General features: G+C 41.9%; 1 protein-coding gene across 1 annotated transcript in view; it reads right to left on the bottom strand.

Annotated features, from left to right (window-relative positions):
• Positions 1–2,482: 2,482 nt before the first annotated feature.
• cacna1fa (calcium channel, voltage-dependent, L type, alpha 1F subunit a) overlaps positions 2,483–26,039 on the bottom strand; it is a 58,953-nt gene continuing 35,396 nt past the window's right edge. The window contains exons 24-47 of the mRNA XM_034172990.1: positions 25,606–25,693; positions 24,803–24,910; positions 24,662–24,714; positions 24,426–24,572; positions 24,138–24,339; positions 23,889–24,047; positions 23,540–23,650; positions 23,364–23,447; positions 23,075–23,095; positions 16,450–16,584; positions 16,288–16,353; positions 16,107–16,198; positions 15,001–15,160; positions 12,122–12,249; positions 11,944–12,040; positions 7,270–7,372; positions 7,066–7,167; positions 6,783–6,907; positions 6,351–6,697; positions 5,237–5,389; positions 4,074–4,468; positions 3,697–3,809; positions 3,276–3,605; positions 2,483–2,688 (exon numbers count right to left, since the gene is read on the bottom strand). Coding sequence (XP_034028881.1) covers positions 2,491–2,688; positions 3,276–3,605; positions 3,697–3,809; positions 4,074–4,468; positions 5,237–5,389; positions 6,351–6,697; positions 6,783–6,907; positions 7,066–7,167; positions 7,270–7,372; positions 11,944–12,040; positions 12,122–12,249; positions 15,001–15,160; positions 16,107–16,198; positions 16,288–16,353; positions 16,450–16,584; positions 23,075–23,095; positions 23,364–23,447; positions 23,540–23,650; positions 23,889–24,047; positions 24,138–24,339; positions 24,426–24,572; positions 24,662–24,714; positions 24,803–24,910; positions 25,606–25,693 — 3,517 coding nt within the window. The 3' untranslated portion in view covers positions 2,483–2,490. The remainder of the gene's footprint in view (positions 2,689–3,275; positions 3,606–3,696; positions 3,810–4,073; positions 4,469–5,236; positions 5,390–6,350; positions 6,698–6,782; positions 6,908–7,065; positions 7,168–7,269; positions 7,373–11,943; positions 12,041–12,121; positions 12,250–15,000; positions 15,161–16,106; positions 16,199–16,287; positions 16,354–16,449; positions 16,585–23,074; positions 23,096–23,363; positions 23,448–23,539; positions 23,651–23,888; positions 24,048–24,137; positions 24,340–24,425; positions 24,573–24,661; positions 24,715–24,802; positions 24,911–25,605; positions 25,694–26,039) is intronic.

The following is a 26,039-nucleotide window of genomic DNA, read 5'->3' as shown; positions in this document are numbered from 1 at the left end:
TCCTTTTATACCCAATCATGACACTCACCTGTTTCCAATTAATCTGTTCACCTGTGGAATGTTCCAAACAGGTGTTCTTTAAGCATTCATCAACTTTTCCAGTTTTTTGTTGCCACTGTTGCAGCTTTTTTGAAATGTGTTGCAGGCATCTATTGCAAAATGAGCAAATATTTGCACAAAAACAAAAAAGTTTATCAGTTTGAACATTAAATATCTTGTCTTTGTGGTGTATTCAATTGAATATAGGTTGAAGAGGATTTGCAAATCATTGTATTCTGTTTTTATTTACATTTCAGACAACGTCCCAACTTCATTGGAATTGGGGTTGTATGACATTTCTCACTGACTTATGTCAGATGAGCTTGTTTTTGGCTGCTCGTGTGATGGCTGATTTGAGTCATTCACTCAGTCTATTCTTCTGTGGGCATTCAAAATCTATTCAGTCTTCTTTCTCTTCATCTCCCACGTCTACGTGGGGTTGACATTTCTGACACATTGTCTTTCAAGTCTTCCTTTGACACTATCCATCCACCTCAGCCGTCCTCTTGGCCTTCACTTTCATTGTCATCGCTCTGACTGATGTAACCATCCTCTCTTTACATCACGTCCAAACCACCTCATCCTACCCTCCTGCACTTCCTTACTTCTCCTACTCTATCCGTATCCCTGATTCTCCCATTTCTTTTTTTGTAAGTGGATTAGGGGGATAATAAGTTGGGCAACTATTAAGCCAGTTTCGAGTTTATCAGTGTGCATGCACACACACAGGTCACAGGTCAATGCATACAATCGAACTGCCGACGCTGGTAATAAGACCCTGTTTTTGAAGCAACACAATGGCTTAAAGAGCCAAAATAACTTACACTGTGGACAAAAACGGTATGTAAACAGTTCAAAAGTCAGTATTTTTATTCATTTATTTTTCGTGCATTTGTTTAACATTAATGGTTTATAAATACAATACAGCGATAAACTGTGGCTATTAATTCTGTGATTTACTGCTTTTAATAAAGATGATGACGGTGTTTGGGATTTTATTTTGCATTTATTTATTTTTTGTGCATTTGATTTGTGTTTGTGAACACAATACAAGTGAGCCGTAGCTCCATTAACAGTTTATAAATATAATATAGAGATAAACTGTGACTTCTAATACTGCAATTTACTGTTTTTGATAAAGATTATGACAGAGTATGGGGTTTTATTTTTATTAATTTATTTTTCTCATGTTTGCCTTGTTTTTGTGATCCTGGGAATGCACGGTTTGTATGACTTGACCTTTGAACTTACCCAGCAGCCCCTGACGCGTCAAAACGCGAAACTGGCTTATACAGTATATGTGGGGTTGATTCCCAGTCATGCCACCTGTCTGTGTCCTTGGACAAGACACTTCATCTGCATCATCTCAGTCCAACCAGCTGTAATTCGTACCAGCCTCAGCTGGGGAAGTGACCTTTGTTGGGCTGGCGTCCAGTCCAGTGGAAGTCATAGACTCTCATCTGCTTCAAGCTACAGTGGGATAAGCAGAAGCACGAATGGGTCACCCCTCTGAGCCTGGTCTGCTTGAGGTTTCTTCCTAAAAACACCAGGGGGAGTTTTTTCCTTACCACTGTCGCCTATGTGCTTGCTCAGGGGGATTGTGAGATTAGACCTTACCCATGTGAAGTGCTTTGGGGTGACTTTGTTGTGATTTGGGACTATATAAATCAGGGGTGGGCAACTTGTTCCAGAAAGGGCCAAGAGGGTGCAGGTTTTCTTTGCAGCCACTGACTCTCACCAGGAGCAGATGGAATCAGGTAATCAATGAAATCACCTGGTGGAGTCAGTGGCTGCAAAGAAAACCTGCACCCTCTTGGCTCTTTCTGGAACAAGTTGCCCACCCCTGATATAAATAAATTGAACTGAATTAATGGCCCACCTGTAAAACTCAACAATTCAACACCAAAACTCACATTAATTTCTCTTGTATCTTGACGGATATTCAATGTATTTAAATATTTCTCTGAACTGCTTAATGCTGTTTGACATTCATAAGTCAGTGGTTCTGCTCGGCGCTTTCAACAGGATCTGTGGGTATCACAGGTAGAAATGTTTCCTGTTACAGTTGTGATATCTGAGTACAGCATAAAATTAAATGTTATTAGCCTGTTATCATAGTGATAAAGCCAAAGTTTGCGCTCACAGTCGGTGAACTCTGCAGTCATTGCTAACATTCATGTGAATTTCTCCACTGTGAGATCAATAAAGTCTTATCTTAACACGTTACGTGTACCTGAGGTCAGGATGTTTTGGCATTCATTCATTCTTTTGTCATCTAATTGATAACATGATCATCATTTAAAAAAAAAAAACCTGATGCTTCATTCAGGTCCAGTCACAAATCTGCCTTGTTAAAAATGTTCTACTTAAAATCCAAGACAGAAAAAAAATGTGCATCCTGTAAAAGATGTTACTTTCTTTCTCCAACGCCAAAATGTTTGCATAAAGTCATCAGACACACTTTATTTCATCAGCCAGGTCCTCTTCAAAGAGCATGGCGGGCCGACTGGCACCCAGAGGGATAAGGTCAGTGGCAGCGCTTTCCATCTCATCCAGGCTCATGTTGCAGGCTTCGGCAATCTCCCGCTTGGCAAAGTTCACAAACTTTGGGTCCCGAGCGTAGACGCCGAGCCCCTCAGAGATCAAGATCTGACATGAACAAACACAAAGGAGAGGAACCCACATGGAATTATGCTTGGAGCCGTTCTTTTTCTGGCACTGTAATACAAGCAGCTGATGCTGCCTTTGGAAATGAATCCTTTCAACTACATGTAACGTCAAACTCACACTTTCCATGACAGCAGAGATGCCCGTGATTGGACACATGACCTTTGACATTTGGTGACCTCAAAAGGTCAAATTTATTTTGGCTGGCTAATGATACACCCATGGTTACTATTTAACACAAATAGAAAGTCATATAGCACCTTTCTAATGGGCACATGACCTTGAAAGGTCAAACTTAAGGTCATAACTGCTTTACTCAATCAATTTGTAGCAAATATGGAAAATCATGGTGGAAGGGTGTGTGTTAGTCAAGGATGAAGTGGTTCTGATTTGGACAGAACTGATCAGATATCAAGGACACTGGGTGTTGCCCTCTGAGTGCCCCTTCTTTTTCATTTGTGTTTTTATAATCAAAACAGCTTGTAAAATGCTGATGTCACCAGTTATCTTGCTGTAATCTGCACAGGGAGGTCTACTTTAAGGTTTTTTTATTTGACCTGTGGACTCACCGACTCCACCAGACTGTCTGCGCTACTTCTGTTTATGAAGCTGGGATGGACCGGAGGGATCCTCACACTAGAATAGGTCCTAGTCTGACCTGGGTACCAGCCGGATCGGCTTCCCATGGGGAGGCTGGCAGAACTGTTGCTCCATAGCGGCTGACTGGTGCCCGTGGCTTCGTCCACAAGGATCATAGGGGTGTAGATCAGTTTGCCTCTGCTCCCTGTGGGTGGGATTATTCCTGCAATAGGAGTGGTTCCGGGTGCTGCTGTGTTCGCCCAGGAGGAAGACGACATGGAGGACACGCTGCTGTGCCTGGAGTCCAAACTGTGCTGGATCTGTCACAGGAGAGTGACAGCATTTAAACACCAACTGAAACAAGATGTGGTTATAAAAAGCTAAATGTCGTGCGGGTGCACGCCGTCATACCTGTAGGCGGGATCTGGTTGGGGATGTGTTGCTGTAGTAATTCCCTGGGATGGGAAGGTTCTCAACAAGATTCTGGGACTTCAAAGAGTGGAAGTTAAAGGCTGGTTTTCGGCCTGAAACAGTGAGTAGGATGGTGCTGAGAAACTGGGCGTATAAAACAGCAACTTTATCAGAGGAGTTTTAACATTAGTAAGTTCCTGGCATCAACCCAGCCAACATCTTATCTGTGATTATTCTACAGCATATAGATAAGAGGCAAACAGCCTGTTGTGTCTCACTCAGGGAACTTCCACATCAATCCATCCCACTCTCATGATGCTACAATACGATCCCTTTAATACATACAAAAACATAAATAAACTTGCACAGTGTCTCACCTTTGGGTATTGCAGGGAGGAGGCGTCTCCTGACAAACTGCATGCCGCCGTTCTCGTTTCCATTGTAGCCATTCTCGGTGTAAGCGCTCACACTGCTTCCATTTTCATTGCATCCATTCAAGCTGTCAATCCCGTTGGTGTTGATGATACTGCCGTTTCCATTGTCAGCCGTGTCCGTGTATCCATTCTCACTGTATCCATTAGCGGTGTAGGCACAGGGGCTTGCAGCAGCGCTCCTGTCATTCGTGTCAGTCACACTGTAACCGTTGCTAATGAAGCCGCTGGTGTCCTGAGTGTCGTAGGGCACCTCCCCGATGCTGCTGCCTCTTTCCAGGTTCTGTCCGTTGTAGCCTGTCTCAGTCAGCACAGGAGAGACAGCTTCTGGATACACAAACCTGTAATAAAACAGATATATTAATTTGAAGTTAACATATTAGTTTGCTACCATGTGTGCAAAAATTAAAAAGTAAATTTGCTCCCCTAATGATTGATGATTCAATTTGACCTTGCTTGGGTAATTCTGGAACCTACCTTCATACCCACCTACATATGTGTGCCACATTTGGTGCAAACTGAAGTGAACTAAAATTTTGACCTTTGACCCTAATGACACAATGACCTTGTCCCCCATGAGTGACCTTTGACAAATATGACCTTGCACAACTGCAGAACCCACATCCATATGTGTGCTAAGTTTGGCTTAAATCAATGTCACACATTTAAATTTTGACCTTTGACCTCCATTACATTTAGCCTCATGATTGACTTTTCAAACACTTGACCTTACTTTAGCCATTTATGAAGCCACCTATATGTGTGCCAAATTTAGTGCAAATTGAAGTGTCAATCTTAAAGTTTGATTTTTGACCCCAATGACCTTGACCCCAATTAGTGGGCTTTTGGTAAATTTGGTGTCACTGGGGCATTTCTAGAAAACCTTCTCATGTGTTTATGCTAAGTTTAATGGAGAGCAAAATTGGGAGAGTGTCGTCAAAATTATGACCTTTGAACCCCAAGGACCTTGACTTTTGCCTAAACAAATACCTTGGTTGACCATCATCCACATATCAATCTTTGTGTAAACTGACTCAGGGAGGAGAAGAGGAAGAACCAGACTGACATATGTTGCTCAGATGATAATATTTGACTCGTTTGCTCCTCACCTGTCAACTGAAGCAACATTTGCAGCATCACCTTCACTGTTGGAAGTCTGCTTAGTCACAAGGGGTTCTTCAACAATGATCTCAATCTCACATGGTGCAGGAGGAGGAGGAGGAGGAGAAAGAGGAACAGGTACCTCGGTGACAGAGTCCGCCCTGTTTGTAGAGAAGGGTTGTACATAGGCAGGTTTAGGATTTATCTAATTATCAAAACAATAACCCTAAATAAATATTTTCTGCCCCCCCGGAAGCAAATTTTGATTTCTATTTCAAGTTTAGGACCAACAGCTTCATCAGGTAGTATCATAATCAGTTCATTAGTAAAACACTTCATCAAGCAATGTTCTCAGTGTGTGTGTGTGTGGGGGGGGGGGGGGGGTGTTCTGTGGATGTCCATCACGATGTAACAGCACACAGACCAGACCTAAAATTTTCACCAAGGTTTGTAAAAATTGGTTCAATAGAAAAGCGGCCTCTTCTCCAATTAACTTTTTAAATGGCCTGGTCAACTTAAAACTTAAACTTTGACCTTTGACTCCAAAAGATCTTGACCCCAGTGACTGATATTTGGTCAAGTTTGGTGGACATTGGAGTAGTGAGAGTGGTGGTGTTATCAATTTTGACCTTTGACCCTAATGACCTTGACCTTTACCCCCAAAAAACCCCTTTAAAGGAAATTCTGGGGATAACTATCATCCACGTGTCACATTTGGTGGAAACTGGCCAAACGACCTGGGAAGAACAGGGGAACAGACAGACAGACAGACGTACGGATAGATGGATGGACAGACAGACAGTCAGATGGACAGATGGATGGACAGGCAGACGGACTGACACACAGGCAGACAGACAGATGGATGGACAGACAGAACGACAGATAGACGTACGGATAGATGGATGGACAGACAGTCAGATGGACAGATGGATGGACGGACAGATGGATGTTCAGGCAGATGGACAGACACACAGACAGACGAATGGACAGACAGTCAGATGGACAGACAGACGGACGGACAGACAGACAGACAGACAGGTGGACAGACAGATGGACAGGCGGACAGACAGATGGACAGACAGACAGATGTATGATGCCAACATCATGTGAAATGGGACACACCTTGTGGGCAGCAGGTGGGACCTCACAGGCTGCTCTGTCACACTGGTGACTCTTGACAGCTGTGATCCTGGTCTCTGGTGCTCCAGCAGACCTGTCACCTGCTCTGTGACCACGCCCCCATTGGAGATCTTTGGCTCAGGTTCGATGAACACAGCAGTCTGCTGTATCAGTGTTTCTATACGTGGCATCGGCGTGCTGGAACGCGGGGTCGAGGCGGAGCTGCCATGCTGACTGTCACATAGCTCGTCCCCTGTCATCTCTCCATCCGCACCATCAACTTCCTCCAGGTCGCAAGCCATCGCCAGCCGCATCTCTGGAGCCAGATCCTGCAGCGTCCGGAGGCCTTGCTGAGAAAACAAACAGACAAATAAATATCATATGTGTTGTAAGTTGTTTTTAATAATAATAAATAACATTCATGTGGACACGCACCTGTAGAAAAGCTGCTTTGTCCTTTTTTTTAGATTTCCGCTCTCTCTCTTTTCTTTTGCGGAATTTTTTAAAATAGTCTTGAATCAAGAAGCTGGCGTAAAATTTCCCACAAGTCACCTCATCACCTGAGGGGGGAAAAAGGTCCAAAAATACAGTTTGACATGTGAGACGTATGTCAATCCAGAAAGTGGTTCTTTTCTGATACGGATACATCAGCACCTCAAGTAGCAAAAAAAGGTCACCCCCTTTTCTTCATTATGGCTAACAGGCCTATTTTGCCTACCTCTAGGGGGCGGTATGACTTCAGCGATAAGCTTGGGCTTTGTGCGCTTCCATAACTTCTTAATAATCAACTTCAGCTCTTCATTCTGCTGGTCGATTGGACCTGAGTGAGATGCATGTGACACATGAATTAAGATTCAAAAGTCCACTCAGTGAGATACAATCTACAAGAATTGTTGTGAAGTTGATGTGTGGAAGGTCCAACCTTCAGTTTTGATCTTGAGGGAGGTCCGCACAAGAGCAAACAGTGTAGCATTGAAGGTGACTGTCCCATCAGGGTGCAGGGGGACATTCATAGCAACCAGCCTCTGAGGACAACAGAATTAGGCAGGAGTGGCACGAGGCAGTAACAGCGTGTCTTTGTACTATGTACACTCAACAAAAATATAAACGCAACACTTTTGGTTTTGCTCCCATTTTGTATGAGATGAACTCAAAGATCTAAAACTTTTTCCACATACACAATATCACCATTTCCCTCAAATATTGTTCACAAACCAGTCTAAATCTGTGATAGTTAGCACTTTTCCTTTGCTGAGATAATCCAACCCACCTCACAGGTGTGCCATATCAAGATGCTGATTAGACACCATGATTAGTGCACAGGCGTGCCTTAGACTGCCCACAATAAAAGGCCACTGTAACTCTTTGAGCTTTATTAACTCCAGAATAGACACGTTTAGCCAAGACATCAGTATTGCATAACCTCCCCTAGCAACCACTACTTCCAAACGCAACACAGCAATCCCCTGTGAGTTTCTTTCCTGAGATTTGTAGATATAATTTTGTTGATAATGAATTTGGTGCTTGTGAGAAACATGCTGGGTAGCGTTGGTTTGTGTGTTTGTCTCATATGGTTTGAATCATATTTATCTAATAGATTACAATTTGTTCATGTAAATGGGGAATCTTCTTCACAGACTAAGGTTAATTATGGAGTTCCACAAGGTTCTGTGCTAGGACCAATTTTATTCACTTTATACATGCTTCCCTTAGGCAGTATTATTAGACAGCATTGCTTAAATTTTCATTGTTACGCAGATGATACCCAGCTTTATCTATCCATGAAGCCAGAGGACACACACCAATTAGCTAAACTGCAGGATTGTCTTACAGACAAAGACATGGATGACCTCTAATTTCCTGCTTTTAAACTCAGATAAAACTGAAGTTATTGTACTTGGCCCAACAAATCTTAGAAACATGGTGTCTAACCAGACCCTTACTCTGGACGGCATTACCCTGACCTCTAGTAATACTGTGAGAAATCTTGGAGTCATTTTTGATCAGGATATGTCATTCAATGCGCATATTAAACAAATATGTAGGACTGCTTTTTTGCATTTACGCAATATCTCTAAAATTAGAAAGGTCTTGTCTCAGAGTGATGCTGAAAAACTAATTCATGCATTTATTTCCTCTAGGCTGGACTATTGTAATTCATTATTATCAGGTTGTCCTAAAAGTTCCCTGAAAAGCCTTCAGTTAATTCAAAATGCTGCAGCTAGAGTACTAACGGGGACTAGAAGGAGAGAGCATATCTCACCCATATTGGCCTCTCTTCATTGGCTTCCTGTTAATTCTAGAATAGAATTTAAAATTCTTCTTCTTACTTATAAGGTTTTGAATAATCAGGTCCCATCTTATCTTAGGGACCTCATAGTACCATATCACCCCAATAGAGCGCTTCGCTCTCAGACTGCAGGCTTACTTGTAGTTCCTAGGGTTTGTAAGAGTAGAATGGGAGGCAGAGCCTTCAGCTTTCAGGCTCCTCTCCTGTGGAACCAGCTCCCAATTCGGATCAGGGAGACAGACACCCTCTCTACTTTTAAGATTAGGCTTAAAACTTTCCTTTTTGCTAAAGCTTATAGTTAGGGCTGGATCAGGTGACCCTGAACCATCCCTTAGTTATGCTGCTATAGACTTAGACTGCTGGGGGGTTCCCATGATGCACTGAGTGTTTCGTTCTCTTTTTGCTCTGTATGCACCACTCTGCATTTAATCATTAGTGATTGATCTCTGCTCCCCTCCACAGCATGTCTTTTTCCTGGTTCTCTCCCTCAGCCCCAACAAGTCCCAGCAGAAGACTGCCCCTCCCTGAGCCTGGTTCTGCTGGAGGTTTCTTCCTGTTAAAAGGGAGTTTTAACTTCCCACTGTCGCCAAGTGCTTGCTCGCAGGGGGTCGTTTTGACCGTTGGGGTTTTTCCGTAATTATTGTATGGCCTTGCCTTACAATATAAAGCGCCTTGGGGCAACTCTTTGTTGTGATTTGGCGCTATATAAATAAAATTGATTGATTGATTAGCCGACAGCAAGCAGAGACTGTATATACGAGACTCAAATACTGGATAAAACCTCTGTGACATCAGCCACAGGTTTTCTCAAGAGGACGGCAGCAGCCCCTGAGTATTTTACTGGGTGAAAAAAAAAACTCACTAAAAATGAGTAAAAATGGAATGACCTAGTTGCGTTTTCATGCATAGTCATGAAATTAATCCTATATATGTCCTGAGACCCAATGATGTCAGTGCTTATCACCATTTCTAATCCAATTACATTTTTTCCGAAAATCTGATTGGTTAATCGTGTGAGATTTCAGACCATAAAAATTCCCCCGTGGATGGTGGCAAAATATTAAAACTGTTTCATATTTGATGTGTTACTCTGCCCCCTGACCGCATTGGCGACAGAAACTAGTACTGCGACGAGGATGCCAAACTGCATGGATTTAATTGATTTAACTGGATTGATTGATGGATTTAATTCAATTAGGGATGGGTACCGAATTCTGTATTTTTTTTTTAGTACCGACCGAATTCCATCGGTACTACCGGGTATCTGTTCACAGAAAATCAAACGGTACCATGTTTCGGTACTTAAACGCACCATTAATGTTGAGAGAGTGGGAGAGTGGACAATTTTACATGCTGAACATGAACCAGCATGCACAGCGTAATGACATCAGAAGCGGCAGCCGCTAGTTCATAAACAAAGCAGCATGGCTGACTGAAAGCGCTCGAAAGTATGGCTGCACTTTTCTAAATGCAATTTATGGTCATTGCAATATTTGTGATGCAAAATGCATTCCAGTGGCGGAAATGCATCTAATCTGAGGAAGTACCTGGTTAAGCACAAGATATTTCTCAAAGCTGAAGAGAGCACAATTTTTGGCTGCCTGCGAGTCAGATCAGCTCCTGAATTCGGCACCGCTAGCGACTCGTCATCTGCAGGTAGCATCGCTGGAGAAGATACGCTTAGAACTGCTTCATCATCTTCTGCTGTAGATAAGAAATGCTAAAACGTAGTATTTAGATGGCATTAGCATGTGTGGAGCGGGCACGGCTCTTGCCCAAAAAAGTTGATATGCTTGTGTTCTTGAAAAAAAAACTGCACAAGGAATGACGAAACAGTACAGTAAATGTAGTTCATTGCAAAAAAGTTTGCTTCACTTTTATTTTTAGTTTGCTGCATTTTAATTTATAAAAAGTACACTTTTATTTATTTTAGTCCATCCCCTTTTGGTTTTAATTTGTGCATTTTAAAGAAAAACACTGCTTAGGTGTAGTTAAGAATTTCTATGTTCAAGAAATTTGTGGAACTATAGCCTTGTTACAAGACAAACAATTTCATGTTGTTTTGACATATTTGTTAAAGTTTATACTTTCAGAAATAAATCTGTTAAACTGTCATTTCTTTGATATTTTATTTCAAACACAACTCATAAAAGTACCGAAAATTGATACCATTACGTACTGGTATCGATTCCCAGGTACCGGGTATCGGTACCGCATCGGTTCAAATGTGAAAGGTACCCATCACTAAACACAATGCAGCTGATGAGATGAAGAAATCTGTGGGTCTGCTCACAGAATTTCCTGTTTTGCATGAAGACACGCTGCTGCAAAGGTAAGCTTTGATGAGCTGACCACACCCTTTCACAACGATTCGCCGACTGAATTACTTAAAGAAAAATAAACGGTGCAAACATTGGAACTGGATTAGAATGGGAATAACCCTGTTGTGTCTGATGATTTGTGGGCGTTAATGCTGGATTACAGTCGCAAATAGCTGTTTTACAGACTGAGCTAACGTGTCACCGGTTAAAGACAATTTGTGACTGTAAAATCCAGCATTAATGTCTGCAAATCATCAGACACAACAGGGTTATTCCCTAAATATACCACAATATGAAGTGGATGAGAGTGTTTGACTGTCCCTGGATGGGATACCAGAACATTGCAGGTAATTCATCCAGTCAAGGCTGCATCCTTTGAGCATGCTAAGTCAGATCTCAAAGCACACTGCACATTGCCACAAAACCACCACAAGTTCAACACTCTCCTTGTATACAGACACATTATTGATGGCTGAATCCAAGAAATTATTGAAAGCCTAGATTTTGGTCTTGATCAATGACAATAGTGAGCCTTGACATTGAACTCTTCAAATACCTTCTCAAGAGCTCTGACTTCCATCCATCCATGGTAAATGGACTGCATTTGTATATAGCGCTTTTTCATCAGGGTGCTGCCATGCAAGGTGGTCACTACACACTGGGAGCAACTTGGGGATTAAGGGCCCTTAGTGATTTTCTGGCCAGCCGGGGATTTGAACCGAGGTTTGAGCCACTGATCTCAAACCCACTGCTTAACCATTAGACTATCACCTCCTCCATCCATCCATCCATTCATCCATATTTGCGACCAAATCAAACTACAAAACCAGCTAATGTTAAAAAGTGAAGCCCCCCACCATGACCAGAATGAAGCATTTGACAGAAACAAACTAAACGGAGAACGATTTAAAATCACAACCCGGGTTTAAATGAGTGGTTAAGATGTACTGTAGACATCTTGAAGAGTGAAGTGAAAGAGCCTTACCTTACAAGCTACGCGATGTGGACAAAGCTTTCCAAACCCAAGAGGTGGCTGAATCCTGCGCAGCATTGTGACCACATCAATGTGCTTTATCCGACCTCTGCAACAAGCAAACATACATGGTCAAGAAAACAGTGAAAATGGAAAAAAGGGGCACAAACTGAAACAGAATGAGACTTACGTGGCTTCTGGATCATAGTCAGACCAAACTCTCTTAAACTCATCCAAGTGGTGAGTGCCAAGTACAGTCCAGTCTCGTGTCAGGTATTCAAAGTTGTCCATGATGACAGCAATGAACAAATTGATAATCTTAACAAAGAAACACAGCACATTTTGATTGTGTCTGCTGCATGATATTGATAACGGACTTAAAGGTGGAATACCTGGTGGAAGGGGGAATATTCTTTGGCAACACAACAGTCATATTCCACAGTATTCAAATAAATAAGGCACAGTTTAATATCACCAATATGAAAAAAGTCACCTTTTATGGGAAAAATAGACCACATAAGTAAAAACTGCAACAAGACAGTGTTTCCCAGCATGCAGTTTGATGCTAGTGGTGGCATCATGGAGTGGAATAAAAATGGAAGACCTTCAATTGTGACTAAAAGTACCAAAAATATGATGTAAAATGGAAACAGAAACAGAGCGACAGGCACAACGAATAAACCTCGGCCACCAGAGATTCCATTAAGAATAACTCCAGATAAAATGTGGACATAATTGACATCGAAATTTTGCTGGATATTTGCTGAACAGTCAAAATAAGTAAGTATGAATGTTAGTTGTAGTTACAACATTTTTACCCACAGAGCTAATGGGGAGACTGATGTTTTATCACAGATTTATTACCAGCATTTTTAAGATACAATGTTTACTAAACATTTATAAACATGTAATGAAAATTTAATAAAATGTTACTCTCCCCAATCATTAGTCAAGTGTGTAGACTAATGTTTTGTCATAATTTTATTAAAAATATTTTATGATTTATAAGCCAAGAATTCCAAGTTTCTACTTTCCGCCTAATGCAGCATGAACTTCGAACCTTGTGCATGAGCCTTCATGTCATCTGCAAAATATGATCTTTCTACTTACTTTAACTGCAATATTAGTAGGTGCAATTTTGTGATATGCCACAGAAATCAAGATCACTTGTAATTAGTAGATTTAAACATGAAGAAAGATTGATTTAAAATCCAATTCAAAATGAACAATTATTAGAAAGTTACACTCACAGAAATATTTAACCCTAACCTTTAAGATTTATGTAATTTTATTACATGACAAATTCTCATTTACTTTTTAGATAATTTTAATACAAACCTACCAAATAAACCTTACATGATGCATATTCATTACGGTAATAAATCCTATTTATTTGAAATGCATAATCCTCAGCTTTATGTATTTAGTATTAATAAAATATAATTACTCTAAATCAATAATAATGACAGTATTTATTTAAAATACATAAAGTATATTGTTGGAATTGCATAATAATTATGTTACCTATACAAGATAAATGGCATAGGTAACATAATTACTAAGTTTATTTGGTAGGTTTGTATTAAAATTATCTAAAAAAAGTAAATGGGAATTTGTCATGTAATAAAATTACATAAATCTTAAAAGTTAGTGTTAAATATTTCTGTGAGTGTAGGCTTAAAATGAACACTTCTTAAAATGTGCTTTTTCATGCTACTAAATTTTCATTAGTCATAACAAAATTATTAAAACTAAATATGCAATGTTAATTTATAATAAAAGTGACTCAAAAGTACGAAGACAAGCTTACATATTGAAAAATGTATTTAATTTTTTTCAGAATTTGAAAAGTACTGCATGACAAATGACTACATGCAGGCCAACCCACACATTTTTGAGAATGCAGGTGAAGCCCAGCGGCATACAAGGACGTGATCTATTTTAGCCTCGGGGGGGGGGGGGGGGGGGTCACAGTATGTTGATGCTAAAGGTCAAATCCCGCACACAAACGCAAATGTCAGTGGGGAAAAAACATTAGAGGAGCCCATGAGGAGACAGACCCAACACTGACACTGGAGCCTGTCATTGTAAATCTTACAAAATGTGTGAAGTACACATAAGTATTTTTGTGCCGTGTCACAATGGGCACATATCATACCTGTTCCCTCTAAGTCGTCTGCTGTTTTAAATAGGAGGGAATTTTCATAAACTTCTGTACTGTCCTGAGTGCAGCATTGTAAGTTGTGTGATTTAAAATTAGATACACCCTTGCATTCCTCAGAGTAACTTCTGAATATGTAATCTATGATTCTGAAAAACAAATTTAAATTTTGCCACGGAATTATGGTCCTATATGAGCCCTGAGGCCCACCGGAGGCCCATTGGATTCCATAACATGAAGTGGATGATATGACTCTCCCCGACTGGGAACCTTCCCCAGCCATGGCTGGTACCCATATAGAGCTAGTTGGAGGGTGGAATGGGACGATGTGGATGATGTGTCTTGTTCAAGGACACAGACAGGTAGCTTGAGCAGGAATCAAATCCAGGTGTATATATCAGGAGCCCAACTCCTTTTCCCACTTAGCCACCTGCTCTACAGAGTTATGTCAGGCCACTGAAATTCTTGAAGGAACACAAGGAGGAGGAGGAGAAGAAGAAGATTGCATAGCTGTAGTGGATGACTGGCATCCTGTCCGACATAGGTTATTTCCCCCAGCAAAGGCTGGTACCCATTTACAGCCAGATGGAGTGAGACAATGCAGATTTAGTGTCTTGAAATGTCACTTAAGGTAGGGTTTTTTTTTTAAATACCTTTACCTGATTTTTGACCATCCAAAGTAAAAGGTACGGTAGATTAACAGCCATCATGAATCTACATATAGATTGTCCAAGTTGCTGGGCTTTGCAGAATGTGGTCAACTTTTTACATTTCTGTTGCATTGCCATGTGCTTTCCTAATGCAACCTCATCCTACTTTCTTCTGACCTAAATCATATCTGACACACTATTTTCTGTGTTGTTACAATGAGATCAAAGAGGTCCAGAATACTCCAGTGTCTCACTCACCAGGTAAGCACAAAGCATGAAGAAGCTGATGAAGTAGATGTAGGACAAGTTGCTCCCACAGGTGAACTCTTCACCGTGCTCAGTGTCGGCTTCCGGGTCACAGCGTCTGCCAGGCAGCGCCGCCAACATGATCTCCTGCCACTGCTCTCCTGTAGCACACCTACACAGAGACAAGAGCAAAGCTGCACCTTTGTCTATTACCTGAACAGGTAATGATGAACTCGTTGGTCTTGTAGAAAAGCAGCTGCAGAAACTCGAGCAGGTGATGTGAAGCGTTACAGTGAACAGAATACTACAATGTTAGGGTTTAATTCAGAAATATGGCAGGAAATGAGAATGTTAAAACTTGAGGAACGACAAACATCAATGTTAAAAAAATGAGTTAAAAGTACCCCCGGGCAAGAATACAGGATGGGTTACAGCAATCTGACATTTGACCCCAATGACCTTGACCTTCACCCAAATGATTGACATCTGGATGACCTTCTTAGGACAATTCTGGAATCTCTCCAAATGTCTGTCACATTTTGTCTAAACAGGGTTGAAAATCAAATTCCTTGTACTTGATCTTTGCCAAAATTAAATCTTTAAGGGCAATTTTGGGGTCAGTTTTTATTGACATACCAAGTTTTTTTGAGAATCAGCAAAAGGACCTGGGAGGTGTCTGCCAAGAAACAGACAGACAGACATGACCTTGGAACCAGTGATTAACTTTTGGCAAAATTCAGCTTGGTAAACAATTTCAGAAAGTACCTCCATATGTGTGCCAAGTTTGGTGCAAATCAGAGAGAAAAATGCAACTTTTGACCTTGACCCTAATGACTGACCTCTAGCTGATTTGATCTTGCCTAGGCAATTCCAAAACCCACCTACATACTCGTATGTGTGGCGAGGACATCAGTGTGAAAAAATCAAAATGTTGATCTTTTATCCCAATGACAAAGGTCAATGTCAAATCCTTAAAGATCCCAATGACAAATCTTTAAAGATCAGTTCCGGGGCCACCCACCATCCATATATCAAATTTACTGGGAATACATCAATGGACCCAGGAGGAATAGGGGAACAGAGAGAAATGTTTCTCTATTTGTGGTATGATGTGTCACCTGAAGAGCACCAGAACGGCCATGAAGAAAGTCTGGAAGTTGCAGTTTCTGTTGATCTCTGTCATGTCATCTTTGGCTATTTTCCCAAAAGTCTAAATGGAGCAACCAGGTGGTCACTGGTGAGTACCTCTACTTAACAATGATTGAATTTTCCAAGAATGGATTATGTCCGCAGTCTTACCTGCATTCCAATGACGGCATAGATGAAGAAGATCATCGCAATGAGCAAACCAACATAAGGCAAAGCCTAAAAGTCAAGATTCCAGTCACCAAAAATCATAACTGATGTTGTATGTCTAATAACGGTATTATGTCAATTATTAAGACTTTTCACAGCACTAACCTGCAGGGACTTAACAAAGGTCCACAGGAGGGTTCGAATCCCCTCTCCTTTGCTGAGCAGTTTAACCAACCTCAAGACTCGGAATAAACGGAAGAATGTGATTGAAACTTTTCCACTTTCTCCTTTACCGCCGCCCTGCAGGGAGTAAATGTATATGATCACTAGACAAGTACAAATGAATTTGTCCAACACTAATTAATCATTCTGGACAAAATAATTAATATGTTAAATCACAGAGTCACACTGAATTTGAACATTATTAATTTCAGCAGTGATTAATATACACTCAACAAAAATGTAAATGCAACACTTTTGGTTTTGCTCCCATTTTGTATGAGATGAACTCAAAGATCTAAAACTTTTTCCACATACACAATATCACCATTTCCCTCAAATATTGTTCACAAACCAGTCTAAATCTGTGATAGTGAGCACTTCTCCTTTGCTGAGATAATCCATCCTACCTCACAGGTGTGCCATACCAAGATGCTGATTAGACACCATGATTAGTGCACAGGTGTGCCTTAGACTGTCCACAATAAAAAGGCCACTCTGAAAGCTGCAGTTTTATCACACAGCACAATGCCACAGATGTCGCAAGATTTGAGGGAGCGTGCAATTGGCATGCTGACAGCAGGAATGTCAACCAGAGCTGTTGCTCGTGTATTGAATGTTCATGTCTCTACCATAAGCCGTCTCCAAAGGCGTTTCAGAGAATTTGGTAGTACATCCAACCAGCCTCACAACCGCAGACCACGTGTAACCAGACCAGCCCAGGACCTCCACATCCAGCATGTTCACCTCCAAGATCGTCTGAGACCAGCCACTCGGACAGCTGCTGAAACAATCAGTTTGCATAACCAAAGAATTTCTGCACAAACTGTCAGAAACCGTCTCAGGGAAGCTCATCTGCATGCTCGTCGTCCTCATCGGGGTCTCGACCTGACTCCAGTTCGTCGTCGTAACCGACCTGAGTGGGCAAATGCTCACATTCGATGGCGTTTGGCACGTTGGAGAGGTGTTCTTCACGGATGATGCGAAGGAGATGTGTTGCACTGCATGAGGCAAATGGTGGTCACACCAGATACTGACTGGTATCCCCCCCAATAAAACAAAACTGCACCTTTCAGAGTGGCCTTTTATTGTGGACAGTCTAAGGCACACCTGTGCACTAATCATGGTGTCTAATCAGCATCTTGGTATGGCACACCTGTGAGGTGGGATGGATTATCTCAGCAAAGGAGAAGTGCTCACTATCACAGATTTCGACTGGTTTGTGAACAATATTTGAGGGAAATGGTGATATTGTGTATGTGGAAAAAGTTTTAGATCTTTGAGTTCATCTCATACAAAATGGGAGCAAAACCAAAAGTGTTGTGTTTATATTTTTGTTGAGTATACAACACATGGAAACGTGTGTCCTCTTGGTCTTTTCCAGCCACTGGAGTCCTTCAACATTGACACACCTGCACGCTGGATAACACACAACGAAGTACAAATACTTCGTTACTGTACTTAAGTACACTTTTTAGGTATCTATACTTTACTCCTTTACTTATTTTTCTGCCTACTTCTGACTTCTACTCATTACATTTTCACACAAGTATCTGTACTTTCTATTCCTTACATTTTTAAAACAAACAGCCTCGTTACTCTTGGCTTCAGTTTAATGTTTATATATATGTATATATTTCACGTCATGTGCGCCTGTAATCAAGTTTTCTGCAGCACGGCTTTGCTTTGAACCGTGAACCAGTCGAAGCAGTGGTTCGCAGATTGAATGCTTCGACCTATTGCTTCGTTTATTCTTTCTTTCTTTCGCTTAATTTTCCCCCGCTAAAATCCTAAAGAGCATACTTCTGTGAGTATTATTTACCTTTTCTACGTTAAACCGACCTGTTATGGTCTTCTGAAACAGTTGATAGATGTATTTTATAACTTAAAAACGGGAGCGACGCTAACGCGTTAGCATGTCTATGGCGTTTTCAATGTTAAAAGTTAGCATTAAGCAGTTGCAGCTCTCATCACGTTCGGGTGCATTTGTTTTCAAATTGTAATATTTCTTAAATTTATTTTTGTTTATATATCAATAATCTAATGATTATTATATATAATTTTAGAGAAAGAGGGAAAAAGAACCTGAATAGAAACACAACAGAAAATATAAAAGCAACTAACAATGAACATACATAAATAAATACATACATAAATAAGTGTTTCCTGTGAACACCTAGTGACTCTTACACCTCCACTTCATCCCTGTCTTATTTAATGATGGTCAAACCATATTTTCAATGTGTTAATTTCTTCAGTGATTTCCTCCAGAACTATCTGCCAAACTAGAAAACTGCTGCATCCTTGTAAGAGCAGAATACTACTGGAATGAATTTGAATAAGGAAAAGTTGTGTTGTTTTTTTTGTTGTTGTTGTTGTTGTTGTTTTTTTCCTTCACTAAATGGATGCTGCACTCACTCCAGTTTATTGTCTGGAATAGTCCCAGTTTGCATTTCAGAGCTTCTAGAATTGAAACATTTTTGTGCAGGTGGTGTTGGGGGGTAATTTTGGGTTTTGGGTCTTGGGCCACATGTAGAACGAATCAGATTTTAAATTAAGCTTTCAATTCATATAGTGGCATCTACCTTTTTTTTTTTTTTTTTTTTTTTAAAGGTTACTTTATACTTTTATACTTTAAGTAGGTTTTGGAGCACATACTTTTTCACTTTTACTTGAGTAAAGAGGTCAAGTTGATACTTCAACTTTTACCAGAGTGTTTTTAAACTGCAGTATCTATACTTCTACTTAAGTAACAAATGTGTGTACTTTTGACACCACTGTTCATCTAAGGCAAAGTCATTGCAGCAATAGCTAAGGGTAGTATCTCACTGGGCTGTGACAGCCTGTGAACAGCAACCGAAAGGAAATTTGCATAATTCAGCACGAGATTCATACCCAGTCACTGTCCCCTCGCCTCAGTTGCGGGACAGCGGTGCCCACATATCGCTTGATTTTAGAACAAACAAAAAAAATCACCTCAATGAACTCCTTCCCCAAATTGTCAGGCAGGCACCTCAAACCCTTCACTACGTCGTCTCTGCGGCTCAGAGCATGTGGAACTTGTGAGACAACTTGTGAGGGGTTGACACACACTTTTCCCTTTTATATGATTGGAGAGGAACAGCACTTCTGGAAGCGACTGAACATTCCAGCAGCCTCCAGCCACCCCGCTCTGCACACGGCTGGCTGGCACCCACATGACATGCACCGGCGTGAGCGAGCTGGATGCATCCAGACACAGACAAGCTGCACGGACCAGATTCATTGTATTTATTTATTGATATATTTATTTTTCCAAGGAAAGAAGTGGAAATTAAGTTTAATGCTCCTGCTCAGCGCACACCCACATGCATGCACGGGCTGGACGCGTCCTGTTCAGCCATGGACGACCTGCACAAACCATATTTATTGTTTATTTATTTATTATTCCGAGGACAGAAGTGGATTTAAGTTCAATGCTCCTGGTTGGTGCACACCTGCTGTGCACGGCGTGCTGGATGGACAATGTCAGCACTGTAACTTCATTTTTTTTAAGCAAAGACCGTGGAAGTGCTACTCGACTTTCGTGTGTGCACTCCGTGGCATGTCAGCGGCTCTCACACAGTATGTGTTGAGACTGCTCGAGACTTGCAGCTGTATGTTCACCGCCACTCCAGAAGGCATTCAGTGGCCAGATGGCTGCCATGCACTCACGTGTCAGGAGGACCAATTCAGTGAGATTCCACATGAGAAAGTCTTTTCGCACAATGTTTTGTGTCTCCAGTTCCTCTCCACCAGTCGTGTGTCAGAGAGATACAAGCCTAAGGATCCTCCAAACAGACCTAGTACCAAAGACATCCAGTTGTTGCCTTAGGTCACTGAGTAGCATCCAAGTCTCAAAACCATATAGGAAGCACCAGGACTGTAAAGACTTTTCCTGCAAAGATATCAGCACAACCAAACACTTGCGTCATGAGTCCATAAACTCTTCTCGCGTGTCTCTTGATCTCAAACGCCGAGGACCAGATACATGAACGTCACTGCTGAGATAACTGAATGTCTTTACAAGTTCAACACTTTCACCACAAACAGATACTGTTGTGTGGGCCGCTGAAGAGGAGGTACTGCTGGCCCACCACCACCAGAGGGCGCCCCGCCTGGAGTGCGGGCTCCAGGCACTGGAGGGCACTGCCGCTGAAGAGGAGCAGCCCAGGTGACAGCCGTCACCCATCACCTGAAACAGCTGACATCCATCAGCTGAGGGGTATATCAGCTGGACGGCATCTCCATCTCATTGCCGAGATATCGTTCTACCAGGAAGGTAACGCACTCAGCCAGTCATCATATTTCTGAGGACTAACCTGTTTTTGCTTGTGCTTAAGACAGCTGAAGACTGAACTTGATCCATATCGGATAAGTACCCTTCACTGCAATATTGTTTGTGACTAGAGGTGGAGGTGGTGTTTCCACCCTACGTGTTGCTGGGTGCAGCCGCACCCACATCTGACTGTTTCTGTTCCTCGCCAGCAGTACCGGATCCGACGAGCGGAGGCAGTGGCCACCTGGGAGTTCGGGACTTGGCGGCTCCAGTATTCCCGGGGTTCGGTGGCAGAGGAAATCGGGTGGTTCCGGTTCGACTCGGACGGACGTCTCCTATCGTCGAGCCTGCCCACACGTCACCAGTAGAATTGGTTTATTCTTACAATTGTGATCTGTTGTGTTTGTTGTGCGAATTCACAACAGTAAAACCTTGTTATTTGACTTCTTCATTGTCCGTTCATTTGCGCCCCCTGTTGTGGGTCCGTGTTCCTCACTTTCCCCAACAGATACACTTCTGATGTTCGAGTCCAGGAAGCCATTGAAAACCTGGATCTTGGTCTTTATCCAGGACAATCACAAACCCAGACAGTCCGATTCGCCACTAAGCTTCTCATCAGGGATTCGACAGAGGAGGACAATCTTTCATTAAGGCAATTAACTTGGTTCAAGTCCAGGCTTGACAGTATGATGTTAGTTCTCTATGTGGTTGGAGACCAGAGAGAGTCATAAAATATAAACTACTGCAAGCTATAGAAACTGGAGATAAATTCAGTCCCTTGTAGCCGGGAGAGGGTGTACTTACTTAACTGTCAGTTAATCAAAACACTGTCAGTGGGGTTTGTATTGGTGGGGGGATGGATCATTGTTACATTCCTAGATGGGTACAGCCTGTTACAGCCAAGGTCCTATTCCACTTGCACATAACCCCGTGCATTTGCTGTGGGTCCTAGGAGTGATAGTGAGGATGGTGTTATGTGCAGACGCAGGTTGAGGAGCGCAACCAGCGTCTGACTGAACACAGCGCTAAAATAACCAGAAAGCGGTTCCAAAAACAAAACAAATTTATTTTCCTTCTGTGCAATAACTGTGTACAACATAAATGTGCGGTTATCTGGTGAGGTGAAGGACGGCGCGCTCTCCAGCGCCCAAATGGATCGAAGCCCAACGCTTCTGGACCCAGACTCACCGCCGAACACCCCCCAGGTGGACACGACAAACTGACTCTGTGAAGGATGGAAAAGGTGAGGTAAGTCAACAGCTACAACAAATATCCTTCAAAGGCACACACTATCAGCAACACATTCAGGTCTGAATTTAAGTTTTATGTAAATGAGCAGCCTCTCACAACAGGTGGAGGATCATCATTCCGTACGCCACAGCAGTGAGAAGCGAGCTGCACAATTCTCATCAATGTTCAAATATACTACGTAACAAAATACCAAATTACTGTTAACACTTATTCAGACAATCATCACCTCTGATGTGTGCTGACAGCATGTGTCCCTCACCCGTCCTCCTTCACAGGCACGATGTGTCAAACCCAGGCGCGGTCCTCAGCGTCTCACAAACGAACGTCACAAGGTCGAGTTCCCGGCAATTCTGCTTGAACCACTCATGGCTTAAATGCAGAACGCCATCTCATTATCTGCTTCAGCTGAAAGTCTTTAAGTTTACACGTGAGCATCATCCACAGGTGCTGCGAGTCAGTAGGCCTGCATGTGAACATCCTCCACAGGTGCAGCTAATAATGCTGATGAGGGTGAAGGACTCTTCTGCCAGCACCTTCTCCACAGACAAAAACCAGTTTGCATACCACCTGGAGAGCAAAGAAAAGAAAACAACACAAAAACATCCAGCCAAACCCCCCAACACACAACAGATGGTGTGATAGAGGGAATGTTGTGACCTTGAATTTGACCTTTCAAAGTCATCCAAGGTCAAAGGACATGTGAGCAGAAGAATATTGCTGCGTGACTTCATATTAGTGTTTCACAATGGCCATGGGTGTACCTTTAACCGATTCCTAGGAATATCCATTATATAATATAAATATTATGACTTTGACATCTGACCTTGACTGATTTTTTTTTTCTTCCTCAAAATAAAATCCCTTTCTCTTTGGCTAACCCACAATCAGTCCACCACCTTATGGTCAAATTGGATGGATACATGACCAAAAACAACACCACCACATGTGCTACTGCTGCTCGTGGGTGAAATAAACATGAACTAGAGTCCACGTCTGGATTTGTGATATTTGTGGGTGTCTCACCTCACCATGGCTGCCTCCTCCCTGCAATGATTTTTTTTAATTGATCCATGACAGGAACAAACACCATGTAGGATGAAAGAGATTAAAAAGAATCAGTTCTATGGAATGTTACCGAATAATTAAAATAAACCACAAGCCAGTTAACGTCTCTGCACAGTTCATACTAAGAACAGGCATTGATTTGGCGTTTAAATTCTGATACCTTGAACTTTCAAGCCCATAAGAAATATCTTTTAAGAATGCCAAAAAAAATGCTATTGTTGATTTTATATAAAATAGAGTCACTTACACTGAACTCAGAGATGGCAATGTCTAAGACGCTCCCAACAACAATCAAAGCATCAAAGGAATTCCAGGGGTCAATGAAATAGTGCTGCAGAGGAAAGAATAAGAAATCAACATCTGTGAAAGTTGTCGCTCCCAGACAGCACAAAGTATCGATGTGTCACAAAGGTCAAAGCTCACATGTGCACGGAGAGCCAGCAACTTGATAATCATTTCTATAGTGAACACGATGGTGAAGATCAGGTTGAGGATATCCATGACCGACGTGAACAGTTTGGATTGTTCATAATGCTGAGGACAACAACAACAACAACGAAAGTTCACATCGCCACCTGCGTCCTGGGGTTCAACCTAGTTCCTAGCGGTTCAAACCGTAACCACAATGTGTAGACTGTGCTCTGCGTTTCTTATGCAACACAGTTCTGAGTTACTCTGCTAAGGTACTGCACTACTTGATAAGGGACGAGCGCTTCATATCGTGTACGGAGTGACTGGTTTTAGTATCGTGGAGAAGTTTGTGAAATGTTACCTGCACAGCCAGCGTGAGCGTGTTACCAAGAATCAGCACAAACATGATGTACTCAAACTGGCTGGAGTTGATAATCTTCCAGAATTTGAGCTGTGACGGGTTTTTGGGAATGTAAATCTTTATAGGCTGAGCTTTCAGTGCATAGTAAACACACTGGCGCTGAGAAAGACATGAAGAAGAGCAAGTGTTGTTGACATGTAAGCAACAGAACACATGCATTGACACTATCAACGCATATCAACAACTAACTTGATTTTTGTTGAGTTCACAGTTTTTGAATTCGGCCTCTCCCTGCTCTCGAAACGTGATGATGACAAAACCCACAAAAATGTTCATCATGAAGAAGGCGATGATGATGATGTAGATGATGAAAAAGATGGAGATTTCCACTCGGTAGTTGTAAATCGGCCCTCGGTTGATGGCGTTGGCATCCACAGCTCGATATAAAACCCTTTATGCACAAATGCACAAAGAACAGATTTCATGATCAAACACACAAATTCTCCAAATCACCCGCCTAAAAAAAGAGTGACTCACAGCGGCCAGCCTTCAAATGTTGACACGGTAAACAAAGTCAACATGCCCATCAGCACGTTGTCAAAATTAAAATCACTGTTTTGCCACACCCTCTCTTTCTGCACAGGGTGGCTTATGTCCCCGTCTTTATAGACCACAAAGGTTCCCCTAAAATCAAACAGACACACAAACAGCATGTTTCACACGTGAAATGATGAGGATTCTGCAGAAAACTGAATCTGAGGGGAATAACTGACTTGCACTCCTCTGGAGTATGTTTGGCTTCATCTGTGCAGCTGTAGAACCTGCCCTGTGAAGGGAAACATGGAAACCGATGAAACGCCGTGTTGCTCTTATTGCACCTGATTAAAGAGGAGGGAGAAAGCACAGGCACGTACCTTAAAGAGCTGCACTCCAATGCAGGCAAACATGAACTGAAGGAGCGTCGTGACGATCAAAATGTTGCCGATGGTGCGTATAGCCACAAACACACACTGCACCACATTCTGTGAACATAATCAACAATGAATACATTTAACAGCTGCGAAGCATGTTGGTCTTTGCACAAAATAAACAGCAAACACGTGCATTTAGTTACAGTGCACAAATCCCTACACTGAAACCCCAAACTACCCAAAGAGTCACATCAGGGCATGAATGACTCCAACCACCTTCACAAGCCGCAACCAAATCCATGAGTCACATCATGGAGCAAATGATCCCGACCAAGCCCACAAGTCACATCATGGAGCAAATTATCCCGACCAAGTCCACGAGTCACATCATAGAGCAAATTACCACAACCAAGTCCACAAGTCACATCATGGAGCACATGATCCCGACCAAGCCCACGAGTCACATCATTGAGCAAATGATCCCGACCAAGCCCATGAGTCACATCATGAAGCAAATGACCACAACCAAATCCACAAGTCACATCATGGAGCACATGGTCCTGACCAAGCCCACGAGTCACATCATTGAGCAAATGATCCCGACCAAGCCCACAAGTCACATCATGGAGCAAATGACCACAACCAAATCCACAAATTACATCATGGAGCACATGGTCCCGACCAAGTCCACGAGTCACATCATGGCATGACTGACCCTGAACTACTCCACACGCCACATCAATGGGGGGTAGAAAGAAAGAATGAAAGAAAGAAATAAAGAAAAAAGAAAGAAAGAAAACCTTTACCTTTAAGCCCTTGGCTCTGTTAATGGCTCTAAGAGGCCTGAGTACTCGAAGCACTCGAAGAATTTTCACCACAGATATCGCACTCGAGCTGCGAACAACAAGAAAATTTTACAGAAGTCAAAACTGATCATCAAATGAGAATGAAACACCACAGTACCACCAACAAACTTTCCCTCTTTTCATAGATCACAGCTACACACTGCTGGAATGTATAGTGAGGAAAATAAGTATTTGAACACCCTGACATAATCTAAAAAAAAAATCCGGAAATCACAATGTATGATTTTTTTAAATAATTTATTTGTATGTTATTGCTGCAAAGTATTTGAACACCTGTGAAAATCAATGTTAATATTTGGTATAGTAGCCTTTGTTTGCAATTACAGAGGTCAAACGCTTCCTGTAGTTTTTTACCAGGTTTTCACACACTGCAG

This window comes from Thalassophryne amazonica, chromosome 6, assembly GCF_902500255.1.
Source record: "Thalassophryne amazonica chromosome 6, fThaAma1.1, whole genome shotgun sequence".
NCBI classification, from domain to species: domain Eukaryota; kingdom Metazoa; phylum Chordata; class Actinopteri; order Batrachoidiformes; family Batrachoididae; genus Thalassophryne; species Thalassophryne amazonica.
This window is presented reverse-complemented; position numbering and strand designations above follow the sequence as displayed.